Source organism: Xiphias gladius, chromosome 11 (assembly GCF_016859285.1).
Source record: "Xiphias gladius isolate SHS-SW01 ecotype Sanya breed wild chromosome 11, ASM1685928v1, whole genome shotgun sequence".
Classification (NCBI taxonomy): domain Eukaryota; kingdom Metazoa; phylum Chordata; class Actinopteri; order Istiophoriformes; family Xiphiidae; genus Xiphias; species Xiphias gladius.
In genome coordinates, this window is record NC_053410.1 from 15,833,817 (window position 1) to 15,858,286 (window position 24,470).

A 24,470-nucleotide genomic window follows, 5' to 3' on the forward strand; every position below is an offset into this window, starting at 1 on the left:
CAATCCCTCTATCTTTGGTGCTTCTTTAGGGAGAGCTCACTGTGAAAGTGTCTTGAGTTTCTCCTTTAGAGAGAAGGAAAACAAAGAAGGAAAACATTCCTAAATTCATTATAGGCAGACAAGTCTGAATCAATTCGAAACACTTTAAAAGCTTTTTGTCATCTTCCGCAGGGGGATGCAAGTAGTGTATTTTGCAGCGTCATTTAATTTTCACACTTCGGATAAAACACAGAAAAGACACAGTCGTCTCCTTACAAGCCCTGCCATCTGTATGCGGCCTTTCATATTGTTAAACACATACCAGATGGGCGTTAAGCTGCTCCCTGGCCGTGTCTGGTAAGCCTCCCACAGCCTTTGATGCCAGCAGCTGACGTTCTGTGTCTTTCAGCCATTGCTGCATATCTTCTATCTCACCATGGAAACCTTGGGCCTACAACACAATACAACCTGAGTCAGGACAAAAGGTGTCACACCCACTCATTGTTAGTAACCTATGGCTCAGAGAGGAGGATGTCGGAGTTATTAATTCCTTGGATTCATTTAGCTACCAAAACAGCAGTAAGATTAAAAAAACAAAACATAAACATAGTGAATAAAGCTTTGATTAAAAAACAACACAAAAATGAGTACACTTTTCTTAACATTAACTGTTAAAAATGTTAGAATTAAATTGAAATGCAACCATCTTTGACTGGATTTTTTGGCTTCTTTTTAAAAAAAATAAATACTCTCATCTTGAAAAAGTCTCTCATTTTAGCACAGATTATGCGTTTGAAGAAACTCTTTAAAATTTCTTGAATAAAGCCAAAATCCAGGGGATATTTCTGTCCCTCATATCCTCCTTCACATTAAAGCAGCCTACTAAATGTCAAAGTTATGAATAGAAACTCCACAGGATGCAAAAGGAATGAGGAGGGGGAACAGATAAGAATCACTCCTCCAAAAAGAACTTTATGACTTTGACTTAACATACTTGTGCCCCTGGGAGAAAGGCTTTAATCACAGCTTATTAAACAATAAATAATGATTAATGAATTCCAGGTTTATCAATTCCAGGTTATTTTTATACCTGAAGCAGAGCACTCTCCAGCTGTTGCTTCCTCTGCTCCGTCTTCTCCAGGATGGCTTTCCACCGCTGGTTCAGGTTCTCCAGTTTGGTCTGCAGACCAGAAGCTTCCTCACCGGCGCTGGACTCCACCAGATCATTACCAGCTTTGTTCACCGTCTCAACTGTCGCTTTATGAGCCAACACATCAATCTGGAGAACCTGATGAAAGTAAAGCAGCAAGAAATGGCAAGATGTTGGGTGGACGGATCTGAGGCACAAAGGACCAAACTAAATCTGCTTGGATGGGCTGCAAACATAATCAAACAGATGGGATTTTTTAATTTCATTCATATTGACCAGTACTTACATTTGAGTAGAAGATCATATTGGAATAAACTATTTAGTAAAGGAGGATAAATCTACCGCCTTCTTGTTCTGTTTCCATGGATTATATAAAAAGTACAGTCCGGTGTGGTGAGCACACATTTACTCTGCTACTGATGCTCATTTGCTAATCCCATGGTTGTTTACTGAAACTACTTGTTTGAATTTGCACGAAAGAAAAAAAAAAGAGAAGAAAGAGGAGGATTGTCCTACATGGTGCTTGGCGAGCTCTATCTCAATGGCTTTGGGGTCTCCTCCGGCCTTCCTCTGCTCATTGAGCAGCTCCTCGGTGTGGCTCATCCATGCCAGCAGCTCGTCCAGCGCATGCTGGAACTGGCCCAGAGCGAGAAGACCTCCCTCCAGTTTGTGCTGGATTAATGACAGATTAAACCATTAGATACTGCAGCGAGTGAAAGCACTTGACATGCATACAACACATTCCTTGGAGACACTGTTGTGTCCGACATCATATTTGTATGAAACTGCAGATGTATATTTCAAGTAGCATTCAAAAAGATTTATCACATACTGATTAAATAGCATATAGCTAAAATGAAGAATCAGTGTAAAAGGAGATTTTCAAAAATATTTGCTTTAATTAAAAAAAATAAATGATGTGATTTAGATTGAATGAGATTGATTTAAAACTCTTTGATATCTCAATTTGAAATGACTTCTTTCCCAGTACGTGTTTCCCTCATCTAACCTGTCGGCTGATGATCTTCTCATCCAGGTTGTCCCAGAGCATCTTGAGCTCAGACATTGGCTCCTGTATGGCGCAGCGATCGGCCTCCTCCGTCACCTTCTTCAGCAGGAGGCCCGCCTGGTGGTTCAGGCGCTCCATCTCGATCTGCAGCTGGTACGCCTCTCCTTTGAACTCCTGACAAAACCAGGGCATACAGTGTTACACCCAATCAGTCAACAGAAGTACAAAGTCATACAGACAATACCAGCTTTGCCTTCTCAGCACAGGATTTGTATTATTGTACATCAAAGCAAATGGGACTACTTTATGAAGGTGTGGTTATAAAGCATCTGTGCCTTTACAAAACAGGCCAATAAGGGCATGATATGAATCAAACACTCAACATAAACACATACTGCAGTAAAGTTAAAGATGTAAATTAATTAGCCAGAGTAGAAGTCAATTATCATATTTTCAGAATGTTGTATCTTTACACAGAAATACAAGACTGTACCTTGAATTCTACAATCTGCTGCTTGACAGTTTCCAGGTCAGTGCCCACTGGTGACATTAAATCCAGTTTACTCTCCAGAATATCGACCCAGTCAAACATTCCCTGCGTACAAGGTGGGAAACCAATTGTTACTGAGAGAAAACAAAGCTTAGTGCGCGGGGAGTTCTGTTTAACACTTTGTGTCATGTTATGTAATAAATCTTAGAGATGGTCTGCAGTAAATCTATACGGTTTACAAATTAGGTAAACAAACTCGATAAAAATGAAAAACAAGCACTGAAAACAAATATTATCATCTTAAAAGAGTGTGAATTTGATCTTTAAAGTTAAAGTAAAAGCAGCTGTGTGGAAGGTTCCTTTCCCACCATAAAAAGATTTTAGAATAACTTTATATACTGGAGTTAAAGTGTGAGCCAGATATAGAAAAGCACTGTAATTGGTGTTTATTGTTTCAAAATTAATAGGTCTAACTTTAATCTACTGTAATAAAAAAAAAGCACTGTAATCTGTGGTTTCATCTGAAGGCCTTAAAAACTAGCTGACTCACTTTCAAACACATAAGTAGTGCATGTTTCTATGAACAAGTACCTGTGTTTCTCCCATTGGTTATACAATAGAAACAGGTAAAAAAAACCCAGTTATTTTAAAAATTCTGAGGTAACTTTTTGAGGCTCTTCAACAAAGTTACGAAAAACCCATAAAGACTTTTATTGCGTTCCCCTTGAAAATCCTTGAAGCAGTGATCAAAGTACCTGCAGGCCGTCTTGAAACTGCACAGCAGCCTGCATGGCTTCTTCCAGTCTCTCTACTCTCTCCTTCCAAGTCTTATTGAGAGTCTCCCACGCTGAATTCACCTGGAAAAATGTCACGAGTATCACCACGAGCCAAATGCAGACAAAGAAAAGTATCTGAATGGACCCTCCAAAGTATCAGCAAATGAAGAGGAAAAAAATGTCTTTGCAAAGATGGTTTTGAATGTAATCCGTTACCTCATCAAGACTTTTCTTTATCACAGGTTTATCAGGTTCCCCGCAGGCAGTCATAAGCTCTGCCCCCTGGTTTTGAACCACATCAAGCTCTTCCTGCAGCCCATCGATCTCCTCTTTAAATCCCTGTGGAAATAAAAAGCGGTTTTTAAAACAAAGAAATGCTCCTCACTCTTAAATATTCATTGGTTGATTCAGTATTTTTATTTTGGGGATCTGTCTACCTCCACAAACTCCTGCTGCTGTTTGACGACCGAGGGATCGACTCCAGGCTTCTCCAAATCTCTCAGCAGGTCCTGGCTGTCTTTGATAGTGACGATGAGGGCGCAGTGGTCACACCAGAACTTGTCTGCCAGGTCCATCACATCCAGCAGCTTCGCCTCCCGCTCCTCCTGCAAGGCCTGGATGTCGTTCCACAGGAACACCATCTGGTCCAGTTTGTCTTGTACAGCTTGTGGGAGAAACGCAAGCAACAATTACAGTGAATGTAAAATGAATAAAACACACATCTCACTGCATGAAAAATCCAAATCCAAACTAAATTTAAGATCTTGAGCTAAGATTTGGAAGAATGATTTTACTTGTTTTGATGAGGCTTTGTCTTTTAATTGTTTTTATTATGTGCCCTTGTTGACCTTTTATTATGCAATTTTTTTTCAAAAACAAAAAAATCACTGCTTTATTACACAAAAAATGTACTGCAAAAAGAAAAGTAACGAAATAATATTCAAAAAATATTACAACATGATATATTTACTATACCTTTAGCGGATATGTCCTTGTCGGCCCCTTCAGAACGTGCAATCATCTCCTCGCCTCGCTGTCGCAGTGTTTCATAAGAAGGCTGCAGTTTCTCCAGATCCACAGACACGGCCTTATTCTCAGTAATCTGCTCCTTGATCTTGTCCACCTCCACTGAGATGGACGGAGGCTGTCGCAGGCGTTCAGCGATCCGTTCCAGGGATTCCAGCATGGGGTCAATTTTATCGTGGAACTGGTGGAGAACGAGGAGAAGAATCACCTCAGTTTGTATGTTTTATATGAGCAATCTCATTGAAGAAAGCTGGGAAAGTGTTTGGCTATCCTGTTACAGAAAGACACTTTATTCATCACAAAAAACAAGTCCATAAAGTTCATTTGTGAAATCCATTTGTAGACATAATATTTTGAAAAAATAAATATCTGCATGCAAAGTAGAGCTGAAACGATTAGTTGATTAATCGATTAGTCAATTGACTGAAAATTATTTCACTATTTTGATATTCTAAGTAAAAATGCCCAAAATTCTGTTTCTCAGTTTCTCAAAAATGAGGATTTGCTGCTTTTTTCAAAATCAAGAAAATAAATAGTAATGAAGAATTGAAATTAACTAATTATAAAAACAATCATTTGTTGCTGCCCTAATACAAAATTATCATGTTTTATAAAGTTTTAGACTGTAAAATATGGTCATCATGTAAAAGCAACTACATTATAGCTACTATGATCTTTGTTTGAACCAGTTATTATAATAATCTATTTTCAAAAATAGCAAAAAGGTTTAATTATATCAGACAATTTTAGCTTAATTGCAGATTTTCAACATTTAAATATGTAATTTCTTTAAAATGAAATCATGGATGGACAGGACCCATGAAAACACTGTCATATATATTTTAAAAATAGCTAACATTACTTCAGAAACACCTAATAAACAACTGCTTCTCACCTGAGTGGATTTGGAGATGGCCTCATCCAGAGTGGCAGCTCTCTGCTTGACATCAGCCTTCAGTTTGGTGTAAAGTTGGTCAGTAGCTGTGTACTTCTCTCTGATGGGCACTCCCTCCACTGGACTGAGTTCAAGTAACTGAGGCCCGGTCTTATTCATCTTGTCAATGTGGGGCTTGTGCTCGGCAATCAGCTCTCTCATTTGCTGGAGAGGATATGACATGTTCAGTTTAGTTTTTCCATCATTTGAATGAAAGTGTTACCGAACTAAACTGTTGGATTCTCACCCTGAGCTCCTCTTGCTGCTGCCTGAGTGTTTCGTACTCGATGGCAGGTGGGGGCAGCTGGCTGAAGGTGGTCAAGGTTTCTTGCAGCCACGGCCACATCTCCTCATAGGTCTCCCAGAACTGACTGGCCAGAGACTGGGCTCGCTCCAGCTGCAGACAGCGCTCTGAGTTCAGCTGACTCACGACACTGTACTTCTCCAAGAGAGTCTGGGTCTTGGCCTGATTGAAAACCGAATGGATCCTTTAACTTATGTGCATATTCTTAATGAATAAGTGCTTGATTCAAATACGAAATCAATTCTTTTCACCTTCAAGATTTCTTTCTCCTCTGGATTTTTGCTGTTCATGATTGCCTTTCCTGTTTTGACAATCTCATCCACAGCATCTTTGTGCCTCATGATGTCCATGGAGAAAATCTGGAAAACCGGTAGGGGGAGATTGGCTGGATGTTACAAAATAAACCACTGTGTTTACTGTACTTTGTTGAATAGGGCCTGTGTCTAGCCATATACACACGCACACACAGTGTGACGGACTAACCTTTTGTGCTTGGAGCTGAGCTGTGTTTTGGTCTTGCTCCAGCCTGATCTCACCCATTGACAGCAGCTTTCTCTCAGCTTCAGTCAGCCAGGAGAGTTCAGTATCTGCAGCCTGTTCAAACTGCAGACAGGCAAAAATACTTGGTCTCTCATGTTTTCCATAGACGAAAACATTTCAATTTCTATTTAGAAAATACCATAAAACGTTCAACTTTTACTTTAGGTAGAAGAGGAAGAGTTAAATGAAAAAAGAGAGAAAGCGAAATTAGAAATAAGCTGTTTATTAAAGTCCCTGTTTTACCTGCTGTGACTTGAGCATGTCAGCGTTGATCTGGTCAACCTGCTGGGTGACGGTGTCACAGAAGGCTCTGTACCGCTCATTATCCTCAGTCACCAGCTTGTCCAGACCCTCACGAGTGTGCCAGGGGATCAGATCCAGGAGAGAACTGCTCAACTCATTCAGCTTGTCCATCACAGATTTTTGGTCTTTGGTCTCCTTCAACAAGGCCTTGACAAATTTGTATGACACATAGAAAACACCAGTTGAAGAATAATAATTGCAAAGATGTGTTTTGAAAGCAAATCCTTGTGTGTTACAGGTATTTCATGTTAGAGATTACATCTGGTATATATTTCTTTAAGAGCATATACAAACTTTTATTGTAAAAAGACTTACCCTCTGCCTGCTTTGTGCATGGATGAGCTGCTCGCCCACTGGCTCCTGATCAGCAAAAGCACTGATCTCAGCCTCTACTTTCTCTAGCCAGGAGCTCAGGTGCTCATGAGTGTGTTGTAGCTTAGAAGAGAGACTCAAAACACACTCCAGTTTCTTCAAAACATTGTCACTCATAGAGTTGATCTCTGCATATTTGGTTTTTATACCGTCCAGTTTGCCTTGGATAACAACCACCTCATCACCTATGAAGGGAAAGAAAATTATTATATTTTAACTTAAGGAGTTTTGTATTTCTGCTGCGGTATGAGGAGGTACAGCACAGTGGTAATCTTCTAATCTAATCTAATCTTGGCAGGAAAGCAAATAAGCATATCTCCCAAAATGTCAAACCATTCCTTTAAATAGATGGCAGATGGGAAAATGCCAGTGCTTAGATTTTAAGAAATTTTGTCATTCACGATTCTGAAAAAACTTTGCCTATCGTTGAGCTGTCCCTGAATAAGACAAGAAACCTTATCATGTGTATTACAGAGCGAGAACTGTTTGCTGATATTCAGCTGTATGAACTGTATCACAGTCATAAAGTCAGACATGCCTGTTGTTTGCTTCAGTAGCTCCAACCCATTAGAGATGGCTTGGTCAACATTCTTCTTCCTCAACTCAATATCACTTTGTAATGCCTGAAAACCAAAAAAAACAAGCTTGGAAAGGTATTGAGAGTGACACAAAACTTTCCAGTGTAAATAATGTATGACACACAAATCACTAAAATCAACGGAAACATGATTGATGGAGCTTAAATGAAAGGAAAAAATTATGCTTGGCCCGAGGAGGAGCGTATACCCGTTGTTCTGCCAGCTGCTTTTCAAGAACATCTATTTTGTAGTCCTCCACGGACACTTCACCCAGCCTTGTGTGCTCCTCATTGAGCCAGTTCATGAGAGCCACTTCATCCTCTCCAAACAGCTGGGCGTTTGCCAGAGCCTGCTGCAGCATCTCGGCTTTCCTCCTGCATCGCTCCTGGAGCTCTATGTAATTGGCCTGGATGGCGTCCAGTTTGCACTGAACAAACTCCTTATCATCCACTGAGCTCACAGTTTTGAGCACCTGACCCAGACTGACGGCCTGAAACAGGTCTTTACTGTGATTCATAATCTCCTCCTCTAAGGCCTGACCGCAAGGGACAGGAAACAAACCAAGGAAACAGGACACAAACAGAAAACACACATAAAACAAAAAAATGAAACTGAAATTTAATGATAAACAGAATGGTAAATAATGAAAAGCACAAACTTAAAGTAACAAGCAAAGTGAACAAAACTGAAATTAGCTGAACATTGTGTCAAAAACATCCAAAAACATATGCTAATGATGTAAATGATGGATATTACCTTATGTTGAGAGATCTGATCTTCCAGCTTAGATGTCTCAGTACCAACTGGCTCAGAGTTGGCCAGGTGTTTCTCTGTGGCGGCGAGCCACTCGCTCAGGGGCTCCAGAGTCTCATGGAACTGCTGAGTGACCACTAGGATACTCTCTAGTTGCTTGTGCCTAACACACAATGGATTACAAACAGAGTACAGTCTTCTTTTTCACATGGACAGACTAACAGGCAAGTTCATTTCTACCAATCCTATTAATAAATATCTATTATTGTCATGTACCAGCAATATTATTGAATATAAATAAAGTTAAATGGTGCCTGTATTCATCTATTTCCATCATTTAGTGTCATAACTTTTCTTTGGTCGTGCAAATTCTGCACAACCTTTTAGTTAGACTCTCATCTCCTCGCCGAGCACTTTGAACTGACCATCTTTAAAGGAGTAGCCTGATATTTTGGGAAGTATGCTAATTTGCTTTATTACAGAGAGTTAGATGAAAAGATTGATACCACTCCTACGTCTGTAGACATGAATCTACAGTCAGCGGCCTGGTAGCTTAGTTTATCACAAATACTGTAACAAGAGGGAAACAGCTAGCCTGACTCTGTCCAAACATAACATAATCTGAATACAAGCACCTCTAAAGGTCACTCATTAACATTTTATATGTCTTTTGGTTGAAGTTTCTGTGTTAAGCTAAGTTAACTGGCTGTTAGCTGTAGTTTCATATTTACTGTACAAACGTCTCATCTAATTCTTGGCAAAGAAGAAAAGTGGTGCATTTCCTAAAATGTCGAACTATTCCTTTAAGCTTCAGCTGAAGGAAAGTAAAGGTGACTTTAGGAACATGATACTCTTAAGAAGGTTTAAATATTTCCAGAACCAAATCTAGGCAGAAAAACACATTTAAATGGGTGCACAAAATCGCAATGCTTTAAATCTTTGGAAAACTTTTCTTTAGTAACATTTAATTTTGAAGAATTGCCTTTACAAGTGCATTAACGTAACAGGTTTTTACACAGACCGGTTTTCAGCCTTCTTGAGCAGCGTGTCCCATCTCTGCCCCAGGCATTCGATCTCTTTTGCAACTTTCTCCTTATCTGTAGACTCTGCCAGCTCTGCGACCTTCCCCCCCTCTTTTTTTATCAGCTCCACTGTCGGCTTTCGGTCATCCAGCAGTCTCTGTAAGAGCTGTCAAAGGCAAACAAAGGACGAGAGTTATTGAGCGCCTTTAACATGCTCTGACCGGGAGCATCGCTTGGTGGTGTAAAACAGTAAATCTAACAGGAACAAATTAAGTGTCTATTAAAGTAAAAGCTTTGTGTTCCATGCTCTTGTTTAACAATGGATGTCAATTAAATAAGATGAATCACAAAGTCATTCCCTGGAATTTGTAGTGTTGAAATGGAAATATTAAGATAGAACTGCTGGTGTGTTCTGAGTATATTCCTCTTTGCGTTTATGTGTTTGTACCATGTGATACTGGCTTACTTTCTGCTCTTGTATCTGTGCCTTGACTACTTTGAACTCTGCAGATGGAGGTTTTTGATTGGCCATGAGCTCCTCTGTATCAGTCAACCAGCTGAGCAGGGACTCCAGAGCATCCTGGAACCTCCCACAATGCAATAGGGCTTCATGAAGCTGGGCTGAACGTTCAGCAATCTGTAGAAAGCATGGTTAAATACAGATGTCACCTGCTATATGGCCAACTTAAACAGTAAACCAGTAACTTATCAAAGGATACAACTATAACTAATAGCAAGAATTAATGACTCATTATACTGCCAATAAATCTTCACTAATGACCAATAGTCAAGAGCAAACATCAGCCAGTCAGAGCAGTAGTATATAACAAATAACCTTTTTATTGAGGGTATTCCACTTTGCGTTGACACCCTCAAGGTCATCTTCAAGCTTCTTTGTGCTGGTGCCTTTGCCAGCATTCTGGATCAGGCCCTGGCCGAGGGAGTGGATGTCTTGAAGCCGCGTCTGCAATGGATCAATGTCCTCTTTCTGGAAAGCCTAAAGACAAATGAAACAAATCAGAATAAATATTTTATAAGTGCTCAAACTACAGTGTCATCAGTCTTATTTGGATGTTCATTCAACCAACTGGATTACTGTTCCAACTGTTTAAAGACCCATGATTTCAATGATGCATTACTAGTTTTTACCACATTCTGAAAATGAAGTATTTGACTCATTCTGGACAGTTCCCTTTTCTACAGGGATTTTAATTTCAATAATTCTCTCTGTCATGACTTTAGCCTCTAAAAATCATTTTGTCTTGAGATTTACACAAATCTGTTCTCTCAAATATCAGAGGACGCAACAATAAAATTAAATAACATTGGATGATCTAGATCTAGACTTTATAGAATAAAGTAAAGCTGCAACCATTAGTTGATTAATCAATTAGGGGACTGATAAGAATAATCTGCAACGATTATGAGAATCAATTACTCATTTTAGTCAGTTTTCATGCAAAAATAATGATAAACATTCTCAAATGGCAGGATTTGCTGCTTCTCTCTGTTTTATATCTCAATTAACATTTGGGTTTTGGACTTTTGACCAGACACACAAGATATTTGAAGAAATCACCTTAGGTTCTGATTGACCTTTTTTTCACTATGTTCTGACATTTTATAGACATAATGATTAATCAATTAATCGAAAAAATAATCAGCAGTTTAGTCGCTGATGAAAATATTCGTTAGTCGTAGTCCTTGAAAACACAATCCTGAAACACAATTGCCACGACATCACCTCAGGTTTAGTGTTAAAATCCAGCTGACATAAACAATCTCTAACCAGTCAGCAGCTTCCAAAAGGACAGACAGGGCTAACTGCTAAAGCTCAGCTGAGCACAATCACACAAACAGACTTCCAGGCTGAACTGGTAAGCAAAACCTAAATCACCAATCATGTAATCAAATATGTAAGAAAAGCCACGCCAGCAGCCCGGAAAAACTCATCTAAAAAGACGTATCATCTAGTGAAACCTGCTGGACCAGTTAATTAGCAAAACTCAGAAATGACGGGAGCATCTATTTTGGCACCTGTGGGGAGAAATAACCCATAGGGTCCATTTCAGGACACGTAGCGATGTCACTCAGTAAGGCTTCTATCTCGTGCTCTCCTGTGTGCTGGAATGCCTGTAAACTTTTAGGCAGACAGGCCTCCACTGACTGCAGAAACTCTTCTAGCTCCTCCATGTTGTATTTGGACGCTCCTTGTTGCACATTACATGGTTTTGATTGCTGGCGGCTCTCTATGGGCAGAGTTACAGAGTTTCCGTATGTCTCAGGCTCTGTCACCACCACACTGACCAACTCACAGTCATCCTGACATGACACATCCTCTAAAAGCTCAGCGGTGGATATCTCATCATAGTCTGTTAAAGTCCTGGAACGCCATCCGGAGCTGTCGTTTTGAGTCCTGGAGGCTGACCCTGAAGATGACCTCCCTGTGGAGTATTTGCATTCTCCATTGCTCAGGGTATCCCTTTCATTGAGCTCACCCACACCAGATTCTGCCTTTCGTGGCTCCTGGACCAAGCTACTACTGTGATAAAGAGACGGGTTGTCCCTTGCAGGTGAGAAAGGAAACTCCTCCTGCCCTGAGCTGAGCGATCGCAGAGTTTTCAGGTCCCCAGACATATGCATCGCCTCTGAAGACGACAGGCTCCTTGTACCGGGGCCTGCTCTTTTGTGGGGTCGATGAGCATGTCGCTCCCTCTCCACAGTAGGACTGTACAGACCTGAGTCCTCTTCAGATGTTAGTGAGCTGGTCATACTCTGCCCTCTCCTGCCATTGATCAACCCAGGCCTCTCCACACTCCCAGAGCACAAGGTTCCACTACGGCTGGCATACTCGCCCAGATTAGTGGGGGCAAAAGTCCGCCATGACCTTCGATGGTGAGGATGGTCCTTCTTCTCTCCTCCCTGGAGTCGTGACTTGGGCAGCACCGTATCAGTCGCCCTGATTATGTTCCCATTGAGTTTAAGTCCATCAAAGACCACACGCTCGTCCAGCAGGGCAGGCTTTCGGCTTCGAAGCTCAAATGAACTAGAAGCAGAGAGAACTCCATTTCCACACAGGCTGCTGAGGTCTAACGTGCGGTGTGTGTAAGGTAGGGTGCCTGTGAAGTGCCGGGAAGAAAGGCTGCCCTTAGAGCCCGAGTCTATCTGCTCGTTGAGCCGGACGGTGTCATAAATGGATCTCTGGGGCACATAGCAGTCATCAATGTTCAAGTCCTCCTCCTCCCCCTTCCCTACACAGGAAGGGTTTTGTCTGAGGCAATCTGGTCTGCTCAGCGGTTTGCCCATGTTAAAACAACTGTCACCACTCACTTCCAAAAGAAAGAAAAAGATTAAGGATGTAGTGAAATCCTTTGAGGTATATGTTGCTTTAGTGCACACGGAGTATTTTAAAAAGGAGCACAATGTGACCAATTGACATGGCAAGCAACTGTGTGCGATATAAAATTTTTTCTCCTCTTTTAAATGAGAACTTAACAAATAAATGCTAAAGGGTTTCCACTTGTTTTTCAAAATAAAATCTACAATTGCGTGTGGAGATATACAAAAAAAATAGACACAATTAAATTTATCTAAACTTGAAAAATAAAAACTTCAGAAATACAGATATGTCAAACAATATAAAAAAACCAATGCCAAAGAAACACTAGGACTGTTTAGCAGCTTCATACTCCATATTAGGAATGAAAATCCAGTCTTTCGATACAGTCACCTATCCTAAAAATATTCCTCTAGGCTCTTCTCCTTCCATTGCCAAAACTTAATTACTAGTCCTCTGGTCCAAAGTGCTTCTTCTTTTTCCCTGAAATCCCTGTAGCATCCATGAAAGCTAAAGGAAAATCTTCAGTGCAAAGTGAAAATATCCACATACAAATCCAGCACGCTCTACCAAAAACTGTGGGCAGCTCTGAGGAGAGCTGGTACTCCTGGATAAACAAAAAAGCCTGCCCTTTCTCTCTCATCGCTCCACTCCCAATGACAGACACCCTCCTGGCAGAGGGTTTCATGCCCCGCCCCCACTCATTATTCAGACAACATCTGCCACAACTCCATTTGTGCTCAGAGCCGCTCCGGCACATGTTGATTGGTGGACACATGACCCTTTTTTTTTTTCCCCCTTTCTAATTCCCCCTTATGTCTGCATGGCCCATATGACTTCACTTCTAAGCCATCTTCTGCATCCTGACACAATCACTCACTTTTCTTCTTCTTTTTCTTTCAGTGACTTTAGGAATGGGGAGGGGAAGCAGCACACACCAGCTTTTCTACTTCATAGATAAAAAACAAACAAACAAAAAAAGAAAACTAGACCTAAAAATTAGACCAGCAGGCAGCAACAGTTCCCACTCTGATGAAATCACACTATGCTGAAATAGATACACATTTTCCCTTTTCTCTCTGTTTGCCCTCTGTTTTCTTCCTATGGACAGTTGCTGTGGACCCTGCAGATATTCTTAATTACTGTGGAATGCTGAGGGGGCACAGGTCCCAGGTAATTTAACACAGACGGCTCTGCCAAGTGCATGAAGGGTTTTTTTTATGTCCAGCGACCGGGGTTGGGAGAAGAAAGGAGGATAGAGGAGATAATAAAAGGAATTTATTTTCCTTTTCCAGTTTCTCCGATTTTGTCAACACCACAGTAGCTTGGTGAGGAGCTGAACAATCCCATCTTCTTTGTCCAGTTTTGCACGCATGAGAAGAGACGGAGAGAGGGCGCTGGCAGAGATAAATAAGCAGTTAAAGATATGGTAGGATTTTAAAAAAGGATGTTCAGCCAGTGAAACCTGCATACTTTTTTTTTTTTAATATCCTGGCTTTTAGATGAATGAATACAAATGATTCCTTTAGTCATTTTCCTGGCTGCTGCAGGTCCCTTTGTCAATGCTGTCGCATATATCTTTGGCACTTTGTGAACTTCACATAAATTCTTTTTAGGCAATTCAGAACAAAAGTTGCAGAGACCAAAGGTTGAAGAGAGGACACATTTTTTGGTCAAACAACTGAATAAAGCTTTTTTAGCAGCACCACTCTTCAGCCTCTCCAAACATCAGGCACAGAGGGGGGTTTTTTCATTATCGATTAATCTGCCTATCATTTTTCTTGATTCATTAATTGTTTAATCTTGTAAATAGTCAGAGAATAGTGAAAAATGTCCATCACAATTTCCCAGAGTCCCAGTTGACATATTTAAATGCATTATTTTTCCAGTCCACAGTCCAGAACCGAAAGATGTTCAGTTTACCATCATAGATGACAAAGAAAACCCACAAACTTTTGCAAAGGTAGAACAAACAATTTGGGGCATTTTTGCATAAACAATGACTTAAAGAATTATTGAATTATAAAATTTTTTGCCAATCAACAAGGTACCACTTGCTGTGATTGATTCAGTTGTGATCCAGCAGAACAAGCAGGTTGACACAACATTCGACTTCTAATTAACAGGTTTTCATGTCATTGTCACAAATGGGCTATGGGAGTGATTGTTTTCAAACTGACCTTCTGGTTTTTAGGTCCATATGAGGACTGCTTTAACACTTAAGATTTAGGTCTGCAAAGACTAGAAACCTTCGATGGATGGAAAACTCAACATAATTGCCTCACAGCAAAACAATGTGTACTCTACCTGTACAGAAACTGGCCCATAGAGGTTTCATGTTTCACTTTCAGGAGAGTGTATCATCTCAACATGGAAGTGAGTAAGCAACACTACGTGGTCCCATTGACACTTTTTTACCATCAACTTCAATAAACCCGGTTAGCTACAGTATGATTCAGAGGATAGAAATTCCTTTTTGAATTGAGGGACACACTGATGTAATGTCTGAACTGTGTGGAAAGAAACCCCCGCCAACCCCCAGTAGTGTTGAGTCACTAATGCTGCTCTTTAAGGTACACATAAAGGTATACATACACCAGGACTTCCTCAGTCAAGCTTCCACAAATCTTGTGGAAAAACAAGAGTAAACACATGAAGTCAGGCGTGTCTCTTTCAAAACTTGACCTAAAATGGTAACAGCACATGAAAGAGATGGATCCAAGCGCTGTCTTTCTCTGTTTATTTCTTTCTCACCAGTCGCCAATAAAACCCACTTACCTAAACCAAGAGTCTGATCCAATGAATATATAACACAATATGACAAAATCATGTTTTCACGCTGCAGCTAAATAAAGAAACAATTCAAGTTTTGCTGTTTTTTTGTATTGGTAGTATTGGTGTACATGAGTACAAGGGGATTTTTCCACCAGCAGCTGAGGCCGTATATCCCCTTTCAACCCAGACTAGTGACAGGACAAAGAGGGGGGTAAAAACGCGCACCATGACAACACCGCTCAGCAACAATTTGAATCAATCACTTCTTTAATAGTTGCCCCGCAAGGCCTTTAAACTAAACTCCACTCAACAAACTGACTGATACCTCCCACCCCCTCTACCCCAATGATATTTTAATCCATGTAACTCAACAAGGGGTTTGGATGTGGGCCTACTATATGAGTAAGCACCCTCTTAAATGAAAAAAAAAAATCCCTTGACCTACATCTTAGGATATATCTGTGTCATTTGCCTATACACTGCTGTTTACATTGCTTTATTGTAATGCTATCTAATACTATAAATGAAGAAGTGTTTCATAATTTCTCCTCTAAATATAGGTTAAGCCGCTTTTGGAAAACTCCACAGGAATTTACAGGCTTTTAAAATATTTTGCATCTGTCAAATCTTGCTAATGCTTACCCCCTTGTTTTATCCCTCACTGATACCAACAGAAGCCTCCATGATTTTATAGACAATATAGAGAGTTAGAGCTGAAAACAGAACATTAGCAGGTAATTTAACTAAATTACACAACTTTTAGCACAAGCTTTAGTGGGCGCTCAGCCCTGCACTAAATATAGGGTTTCAGGACATTTTAAACATCACTAATCATCACTTTACTAACTGGTAGCTATGTCAAAAGAGTCAAATTAACACCAGGCTACTCTAAGCTTAGAGCCAGGGATAATGTCAGGCTGTGAAGGTTCAGAAGTAAAAGAACAACATCAATGTTAAGAGATCAGGATGCAGGCCCAGCTTCATTAATGAATCAAGTGACACCCCGCTGGCAACCACCTGGCTGTGAGGGTCCATCCCTCCTGCACCATCATTACATATGGGCTGCAGCTCTTTTGTTAACAACAGATGTCCTGAATGAACCGGCAGTCCCCTGAGGATTGCCACGTATGTAGCAAGAGTCCTCAGTATAGAGCCTACTTGTAATCAGCCCCAATGCAAGGTTTTGAGGATAGACAGCATCTAAAATATTATTTGTATGTTTTAGGAAAAATTTGGGGAAATGTATAAGAATACTTGAATTGATTACAGCCTTTAGTCTGGATGATTCATATCACAATAGTAGCATTTCTCAATAAGTGCCAATTTGAAATGCAAAGGGGGCACTTAACAACGAGGAAAAAAGATAATGATGTGACTTTTATGTTTAAAAACCGAACTTCTTAATAAAATCAAATGTATGCATGTTACACTTTTCATTATCTAATTTAAGTCAAAAAGAAAAACCTCTCTGGAATCTCTTTTAATGTTGCTATACTGTATGTGAACAAATTGTAAGAGTAAAAGTGTTAATTATAGTATCTGTCTAGACATTATTGCGAAGAAATATTTAACACTCTGAGAAATCATCCCGTTATTCCTACTAATCCTAAATTATTTTAAATATTGTAAAAATTGTGTTAGTTTAAAGGTATAGAGACAGCACTATCAATGTCACACTTGTAGTTAGGGCAGTATAGTTAGGGCCAAAACTGTCTAAAACAAAGGTGGCATGTTGAATGTTACTCTTCAGACTGGCCTGAAACAACAAGAGCTTATTACTGATGTGCAAAGCAAGCTAAACGGGACTCAGTGTGTGAGGAGATGCAAAGTCCCTCTGGGACAATTACATCCTCAAGTTCGCTACTGTAGCAACTCGTACTGATCCCCTGAGAGCACAAAACGAACAGGTGCAAATGTAATGTAGAGCAAGCTGTTAACATTGACCTTTCTGCTGCTGTGATTTAACATATATTCAATCATACAACTCATTCACTTTTTTGACAAGAGGAATGAAAATGAAGCAAGCTGAAATTGTGTATGTTAGCCTCTGCAACAAGATAAATGTCAAACCGGGGACACTGTACCTTAAAGGCCTCCAATTGTTGGTTGATGATGTCTGTCTCCATGCCGACCGCCTCTTGGGACGCCTCCTTCTCCACAGCTCTGCTAAGTTTATCTTCCATTTGGTGGAGTTTACCGTACAGTTCCTCTAGCTTGGTGAGAGTACTCTGAACCTGCACTTCTCTGCCTTTGGCTCTGTCCAACAGTTTACCACACTGCTTACTCAGAGTATCCAGATCTCTCTTCAGGCCTAACAGGTCAGGTGAGGTTTCAGTCTCCAGCATTTTCTTACAGCTGTCACCAGCATTTGCTGTGTTAGCCATTAGCTCTTTCAGCTTAGCCACAAAGCTCTGGATGCTCTCCTGCTGTTCTTTGAGAGTGGCCAAGTCAAGATCAACAGGAGCCATGCTGTCCAGCTCATCATCCAGGTCTGTGAAACGGGTAAACATCTCACGGATGCTGTTTTGGAACTGCCCAATACCCTGCAGTTTACCCTCCAAGACTTGGCACGTCTCCTCAAGCTTCTTGTTCAGGGTGCTGTAGTCTTTTTCAATGCTGTCAGCCTGCAGTAAGAGGTCTGTCACTCCATCAGCATCTGGGACATCTACTACAAGGTTCTTGGCCAAGCTCTTCAGGTGCTCTACTTGGTTCTGCACACCCTCTAAACTTTTATGTTGGGCTTTCATGTTGGTCAAGTTTTTATTGCTGTGACCCTGCGCTCCCTGTGATTCATATGTATCTACCTGCTTCTTAGCTCCCTCAAGCTGTCCCTTTGCCTCTTTGTAGGCATCATTAAATTCTTTAACTATGTGTGAGATCTTCTCCAGGGATTCCCTCTTGCTCTGCAGACCCTCCTCTACATTGTCCACTCTTCTGCCAATGCTAGCCTTCTCCTCTTTTATATCATGAGTGCCTGTGTTGGCGAGCTCAAGAAGGCTATCTGCAGCCGTGTTGAGCTGCTCCACCATCCCTCGGTGCTTGTCAACATCCTTCTGGAGAGCTTTAACCTGAGATAAGGAGCTCTCGACAGCAACGGGGTCAACGGTGAGTTTGACTCGGCCCTCGCTAGCTTCACACTCCTGAATCCATGAGCTGAGCTTCTCTGCATGCTCCTGATACTTCAAAGATCTCTGCAGAGCATTCTGGAGTTTATCAGCCTGCTCGGCAGAGCTCTTCTTCACATCCTCCCAGTTGGAAGAGAGGGTATTGAGCTGCCCTTGTATTGCCATCTTTTCTGCACCATCAGTGTTCTGCAGAAGCATCTCCCCTTCCCCAATGATTGTGTTATAAGCCTCTTCATGTTCACTGAGAGCCTTCTGGAGTTTACTGTGCTCCTCCAGGGTTTGTTGCAGGATGTCCACTTTGGCAGAGATAGGCTGGGGCTTAGACTGCTCCTGGAGCTTCTCACCAAGCCATGACTGGAAGTCTTTTGAAGACTGATGGAACTGCTGAGAGCTGGCAAAGGTTGAGTTCAGCTGCTCGATCCGTTTTGCTAAAACAGTGAAATGAGGCAATTATTGAGTTAAATGCTGTAACACTTTTTACACAAAAGTATAACAGAAAAGGTAGAACCAAAAGGTAGCTAGGAATAGTGCTGCAGCTGACTTTTCTAATTCATTCTACATTTCTGATGTAATTCAGTCATTAGTCTCAGTTTAAGCCAACTAAATTCCATTATACGTAAAAAAACTTGTAAAAAAAAAAAATGATGAAAAAGTTAAATGGAGCCTTGACCAGAGTTTGAATACTCCACAAGAGTGACTGTGATTACAACAGTTTAGCCTGTCAGGAAGTTGCTGTCATAGAATAAATATATTCTACAGTGATTCAACACGAATAGAATTATTTCTTCTTTCCAAACATTACAACACTACATTATTAGGTTAAATTACAAGGCCAACCTGCTTTCTCTTCCAGCTGTGTGAAAGGCTTACTGACACTCTCCAGCTGCCTGGCTAAGTCTGCTTTCAGATAGTCCTCAGTCACCATCGCCGTGAGCTCTGCGTTGATGGCCTCAGCTTCCTTCAGCTTCTTCCTCTCCTCTCTGAGCTGAGCTGAGATGTTATGGACATCCTCCAACTGCTTCTTCACAGCATCGTGCTGCGTGCTGTGGCCCTGATGGTCAGTTAGCTGATTTTCTAGCTGACTGGCAGTCTGACTGAGACTCCTCAGTAACTCTTGAAATTGCCCTGTCTTCACCACAGCTTGGTCGATGAGACTGTCTCGCTGGTCCAGCTGTCCCGTGAGGCCTTGCCACTTTTGGGTTACGGCAGCGAGCTGCTCCCTCACCAGCTTCCAGCTTGAGGGGTCCTGGTCCTGGTTGCCTGAGGAGCTTAGGATGGCTGAGGCAGCTTCCTCAAGTTGCTCATACTGAGGTTTACGGCTCTTAAATTCATTCTGGAGGATCTAAGGGAAAGGAATCGATCACAATGAGCAATCTATCAGAAAAATAGAAGAAATACTTATTCTAAAGGGATGTAAAACCCTCAAATCATTCACAGCAACTTTCACCATGCTTACCTGAACTTGCTGCTTCTGCATTTTAAGCATGTTGGGGTCTATCGAAAGGGGTCCAAGGACACTCATCATCAGTTCCTTCTCTGAAAGCCACTGACCAAGCTGCAGCTCAGTTGTTTGGAAGATGTCCAGATTCTTGTTGGACTGCTCCAGGTGCAGCTTCCTCTCCTCTACAGAGCCACTGATATCCGCCCAAGCAGCATCTGAGCAGGAGGGAAGAACAATCACACCAGTCTGCATTAGTCAGCACAATAACACCTTTCCATCCATTGTCCTACTGTTCACCTAGCAAACCTCCCACTGTGTAGGACTTGGCACTATGAATGTGTTAATTTAACTGGTGTGGCAGAGAGCAGCTACTGAGACAGGCCCACATTCTATTGCTATATATGTATTGGTGGGTAGACAACAAGATAGACACCAGGAATATAGTTGGTCTAATATCAGTACAGTATGTGCCATTTTGTAAAAGCCTTTACTCAAACGCCAGTGCTGTAATGAGATACATTTCATGGATGGGACTCAACATACGTCTGACAGTTTAATTGACAAAATTACCCAGGGCCATCTGGACACAACACCTTGGTGCATACCTATTTCTTCAAGCATCTGCTTCCATTTTGCTGCCTCTGGGGAGTTTGGATTAGTCTTAATCAAGTCGACGAGCTTCTCTCTGAGCTTTTGGAGCTGCTCCTGTTTTTGCTTCATGTCGTCCTCAAATGCCTGAGAGAATAACACAGATTATGAAAAAAGTAGTCTCTGAATCCTATGATTTCCTTAAAGCGTGTCATATGAGTACTTTATTTATTCACAAGAGAAAAAAGTCAGTGAGGACTGCGTGCAGTTTTGGAGCATAATTATATGTAACAGTCCATTTGATGAGCAACAACAACAGTTCTGTACCTTCTGCTGTTCAAGCTGTGTTTTCACTGAATCTTTCTCTGTGGCTGTATTGTTCCATGATGCTGCAGTCTTCTTCATGTCCTTCAGCCATGTCATCATGTCCTCCGTCTCCTTTTGGGCCTCTTTCACCTCCTGCACCGAGCTACTCAGCTCTTTGACTCGACTCTTTAGCGTTTCCCCGAGGTTCGCGTATCCCTCGTTGACGAATGACATGTTCTGCTGAATTACCATGAGCTCTGAGGACATTTAAAATAAGTCCATTAAGATTCCTTTCTGGGAGTGTAGTAGAGTGACATATTGAAGTAACGATAACAGCGAGGCACCATTGCCTTACGATACAGTATGTTCAGAATAGTAGTGGGGAAAAAATCTCTAACTCCTTGCCAATGGAATTCAAGAATACAATCTTCGATGTAACTGTAATCTTCACAATAAGTTATAAAAACGTGCAGGAACTACTCTTACAGTACTTGTTCTTAAGTGGCATGTGTGAGTGTTTTAAGAAAACTTGTGCACTGAGCAATACGAGCTTTACAACAGGGGGAAAAATAAGCAGATGTTTAATTTAGGAATTATAATGCCTTATTCTGATTGAACCTGGAGTTTAAGTGTTGCCCAAATAATAAAAAATTTAAAAATAAAGCAAAATTGTTTACATATATTTTTTTCATCATTTAAGTGTGACGTGCATACCCCCCCCCCCCTCTTTTTTAAGATATATTATTTAAGTGCGTACTTTGGGACGACAAATTCTCACACTCCGACAGCTATCTCTGAGACTTTATGCAGTTCGCTGTCTAGGTGAACATCCTCCACTGCACCCATCAGTTTAACTTCAGCTATAACAGAATTCTATCGTCCACCTCCATGACTGTCTCATCCCCTTGACCGTCTCCCATTTTAGTCATTGACCTCACTTCTTTATTTCTGTCACAATGCTGCTCTGTAATGTCAACGTGTTGGCAGCTGCAGTAATAATTACTCGCTTTTTTTGTTCTACAATAATTCTACTATCACTGCCAAATTTTATGTTATGTATATTCTGATTTTCAATGGCATGACTTGAAACTCGGCACTGTGAAGTTCTGCTTTTTACTCTTGTATTAAATTTTTGTGAATGAAACAAAAATGGTGCGGTGCTTGGACCCTTACACAGCTATTTGGGGGCGCTGACTATGCAAATGATCAAATTTTATAAACACACACATACTCATGACAAGGTGGCATTCATCAGGTTGAAACGGGCAATTTCCAACAGGTTTTTGCAGTTAAGAGGGTTTGGTGAATCACACTTAGAACAAGCATTATGGAAAAAAGTAAGAGAGGTTTAAGATAAAAATGTTCCTGCATGAAGCCCAATCTATGTAGTTCCCATCCCATGTGTGGGTGTGAGTGTGTGTGTATGTGAATGGGTGTTATGGGCCTTTAAATTTCGATTCATTTATGAATAAGCTTGATGGAAACTTAAAACATAAATAAAATATAATACATTAAAAATTAAAATAACTCACCCCTATGTTTTGATTGAGGCTTAATTTCTCAACTAGAGCAGTAAAAAAAACCAATAAACTCCCTCTGTCTTAGTGGCCTTGCTCCTGTCACTCTAAAACTCATAATCAGAACATACTGTTACAGTGATTTTCAAAAGTTGCTATTTTTTTGGCATAGAGCCACCACAGCCATAGTAGTGTTTTGAAAATTGGCCACAATACCTACACAGCCGACCACAAACACTGTATTTTCACAGCAGCATCCACATACACAGTTAATTACCTTTATTAGTTAGGTAGGAATGGCTCGCTGGACCACCACCATTAGTAAGAGCTGATGCAAAGACATAAGACAAAGCTTGTGTAAAAAACAGGCAGACTGACAAAGATTGCTGGCAAAAGATTGTTCCATGGTCTCTAATGGTTAGTTATTATACAATACTCAGAAGTGCGCCCAAACACCATGCTGCCAATTCCACTGAATGATTCAAGCATATGACGTTAAGTCTACTGACGTTTACCTGACTTGTTAGGTGCCTTTGTTTTGGCAGGGGATGTGAGGAAAGTAATGAGACTACACAGCGCTGATCCTTTACTGTTCAGGTCTTGGACAACAGGGCCTTTGGATGTCCATTCATCTAATAATCCCTGATGAAAGAATGATCAGACAGATAAATGGTATATACTGGCATTCATATGACAAATGGCATCTATAACACATGAAAGTAAAAGATGATGTCTGAAAAGTAAATTTGAGAAACAGGATTAAAAAAAAGAAAAATGGGTGACTTCAGTTTTTGCATTTTCTCTTCTCGAAGTACATTCAGTATCTACTTCTGTGATTTTTTTTATCTCTAACATCATTGGAAGAAAATAACATTTCTCTCCCAGATCTGTCCTGTGTGAAAACGTACGATCCATCTGTCAGTAGTTGGCAGAGAAAGCAGGTTGGGATAGTGGGGAGTATAGGGAGGATAGTCTGTTAAAACACACGTCTATCTATTGCAAAAACATAAAGATGTAAAGTATAACATCAATGGCTTCTGTTCAAGCATTTTAAGAGCAGTTAGATAAAATATGTATGGGAGTAACACTCTCTCTGTAGCAGACTTTTTATTTATCTCATGACTCACAGTGACTATCCGCAGGTCCTTCTCCAGACTTTTCTCACTGCTGCTTGGCTGAACTGCAGGTACTTTCTCATTGGTCTCCTCCAGCCACTTGGTGAGCGCACTGGCTGCAGATCTGAACTCTCCCAGCTGCTCCTGACAGGATGATACCTCTTCTTCTCTGTAGTAGACAATAATCAGTCATATCATGCATCCATCTGTACATCACCAACATTAGATAAACAGTAATGTCAAGGAAAGGAATGTACCATTAAAAGCAAAGGTGGAAATACGAAAACCCTTTTTTTTCCCTCCCTGTGTCTCAACTTACTTTTCTTTGACAGTGTCTTTAAAGGTGGTGAAAATATTCGAGAGATTGTCCATCCTGCTCTGGATCTGGGCTTTGTTTCCATCAGGGCTCATTTCAGAGAGCTCTTTGGACAGGGTCTGCAGCTTCTCCAAATCACTGGCATGTTCAGCCATCTCAGCTTTAGTACTCTACAGTGAAATTACAATAGTCAGTCAATCTTTATAAAAGTGTATAATCAAAGTCCATCATCAATATACTTACCTGCATTAGCTGAGACAGTTCATCGAAGGTTTTCCCTGGCCCGTCTGTCTCATGTAGATCTTGCGAACGCTTCACGACAAACTCCTGAACTTTATCTGCGACCGTCTCAAACTGTTCCACCTTATCTTTCAGCTGCTCCAGTTGGGAAACTTTTTGCTTGTGTTTGTCGCAAGCATCAGTGAAGCGCTGAGAGAGAGCATCCATCTGAGACTGCAGAAGCGCAGCGGCAGTGGGATCTGCCGTCTCCACAAACTTCTTCACCTTGGCTTTCATTGCTGAGATGCTGCTCTGGCGACTTGCTATGTCCTGCTCTAATGCCTTAAAATTACAGGATGGAGATTGGAAAAGTTTTAATACATAAATTAGGGTGAATATTGAGCTGGTGAAAAAAAATTAAACACTTAAAGCTTAAAATAATAGTTAGAATTAAAACTAATAGTTAAAATGGTTACAGTATGTAGATATTGCGCT

At 40.9% G+C, this 24,470-nt stretch overlaps 1 protein-coding gene across 5 annotated transcripts in view; it reads right to left on the minus strand.

Annotated features, from left to right (window-relative positions):
• dst (dystonin) overlaps positions 1–24,470 on the minus strand; it is a 98,116-nt gene that overhangs the window by 15,302 nt on the left and 58,344 nt on the right. For all 5 annotated transcript variants that reach the window (XM_040138358.1, XM_040138360.1, XM_040138357.1 and 2 more), the window contains 31 exons: positions 24,000–24,317; positions 23,760–23,926; positions 23,453–23,609; positions 22,841–22,967; positions 22,603–22,653; positions 20,830–21,065; positions 20,520–20,649; positions 19,930–20,129; positions 19,311–19,815; positions 17,433–18,901; positions 10,072–10,233; positions 9,703–9,873; positions 9,236–9,402; positions 8,218–8,377; positions 7,670–7,996; positions 7,422–7,506; positions 6,827–7,068; positions 6,452–6,658; positions 6,152–6,271; positions 5,920–6,027; positions 5,612–5,830; positions 5,326–5,529; positions 4,380–4,611; positions 3,842–4,068; positions 3,621–3,743; positions 3,384–3,485; positions 2,632–2,733; positions 2,139–2,312; positions 1,646–1,801; positions 1,070–1,267; positions 302–430 (listed from right to left, as the gene is read on the minus strand). In XM_040138358.1, the coding sequence (XP_039994292.1) occupies positions 302–430; positions 1,070–1,267; positions 1,646–1,801; positions 2,139–2,312; positions 2,632–2,733; positions 3,384–3,485; positions 3,621–3,743; positions 3,842–4,068; positions 4,380–4,611; positions 5,326–5,529; positions 5,612–5,830; positions 5,920–6,027; positions 6,152–6,271; positions 6,452–6,658; positions 6,827–7,068; positions 7,422–7,506; positions 7,670–7,996; positions 8,218–8,377; positions 9,236–9,402; positions 9,703–9,873; positions 10,072–10,233; positions 17,433–18,901; positions 19,311–19,815; positions 19,930–20,129; positions 20,520–20,649; positions 20,830–21,065; positions 22,603–22,653; positions 22,841–22,967; positions 23,453–23,609; positions 23,760–23,926; positions 24,000–24,317 (6,975 nt within the window). The remainder of the gene's footprint in view (positions 1–301; positions 431–1,069; positions 1,268–1,645; positions 1,802–2,138; positions 2,313–2,631; positions 2,734–3,383; positions 3,486–3,620; positions 3,744–3,841; positions 4,069–4,379; positions 4,612–5,325; positions 5,530–5,611; positions 5,831–5,919; positions 6,028–6,151; positions 6,272–6,451; positions 6,659–6,826; positions 7,069–7,421; positions 7,507–7,669; positions 7,997–8,217; positions 8,378–9,235; positions 9,403–9,702; positions 9,874–10,071; positions 10,234–17,432; positions 18,902–19,310; positions 19,816–19,929; positions 20,130–20,519; positions 20,650–20,829; positions 21,066–22,602; positions 22,654–22,840; positions 22,968–23,452; positions 23,610–23,759; positions 23,927–23,999; positions 24,318–24,470) is intronic.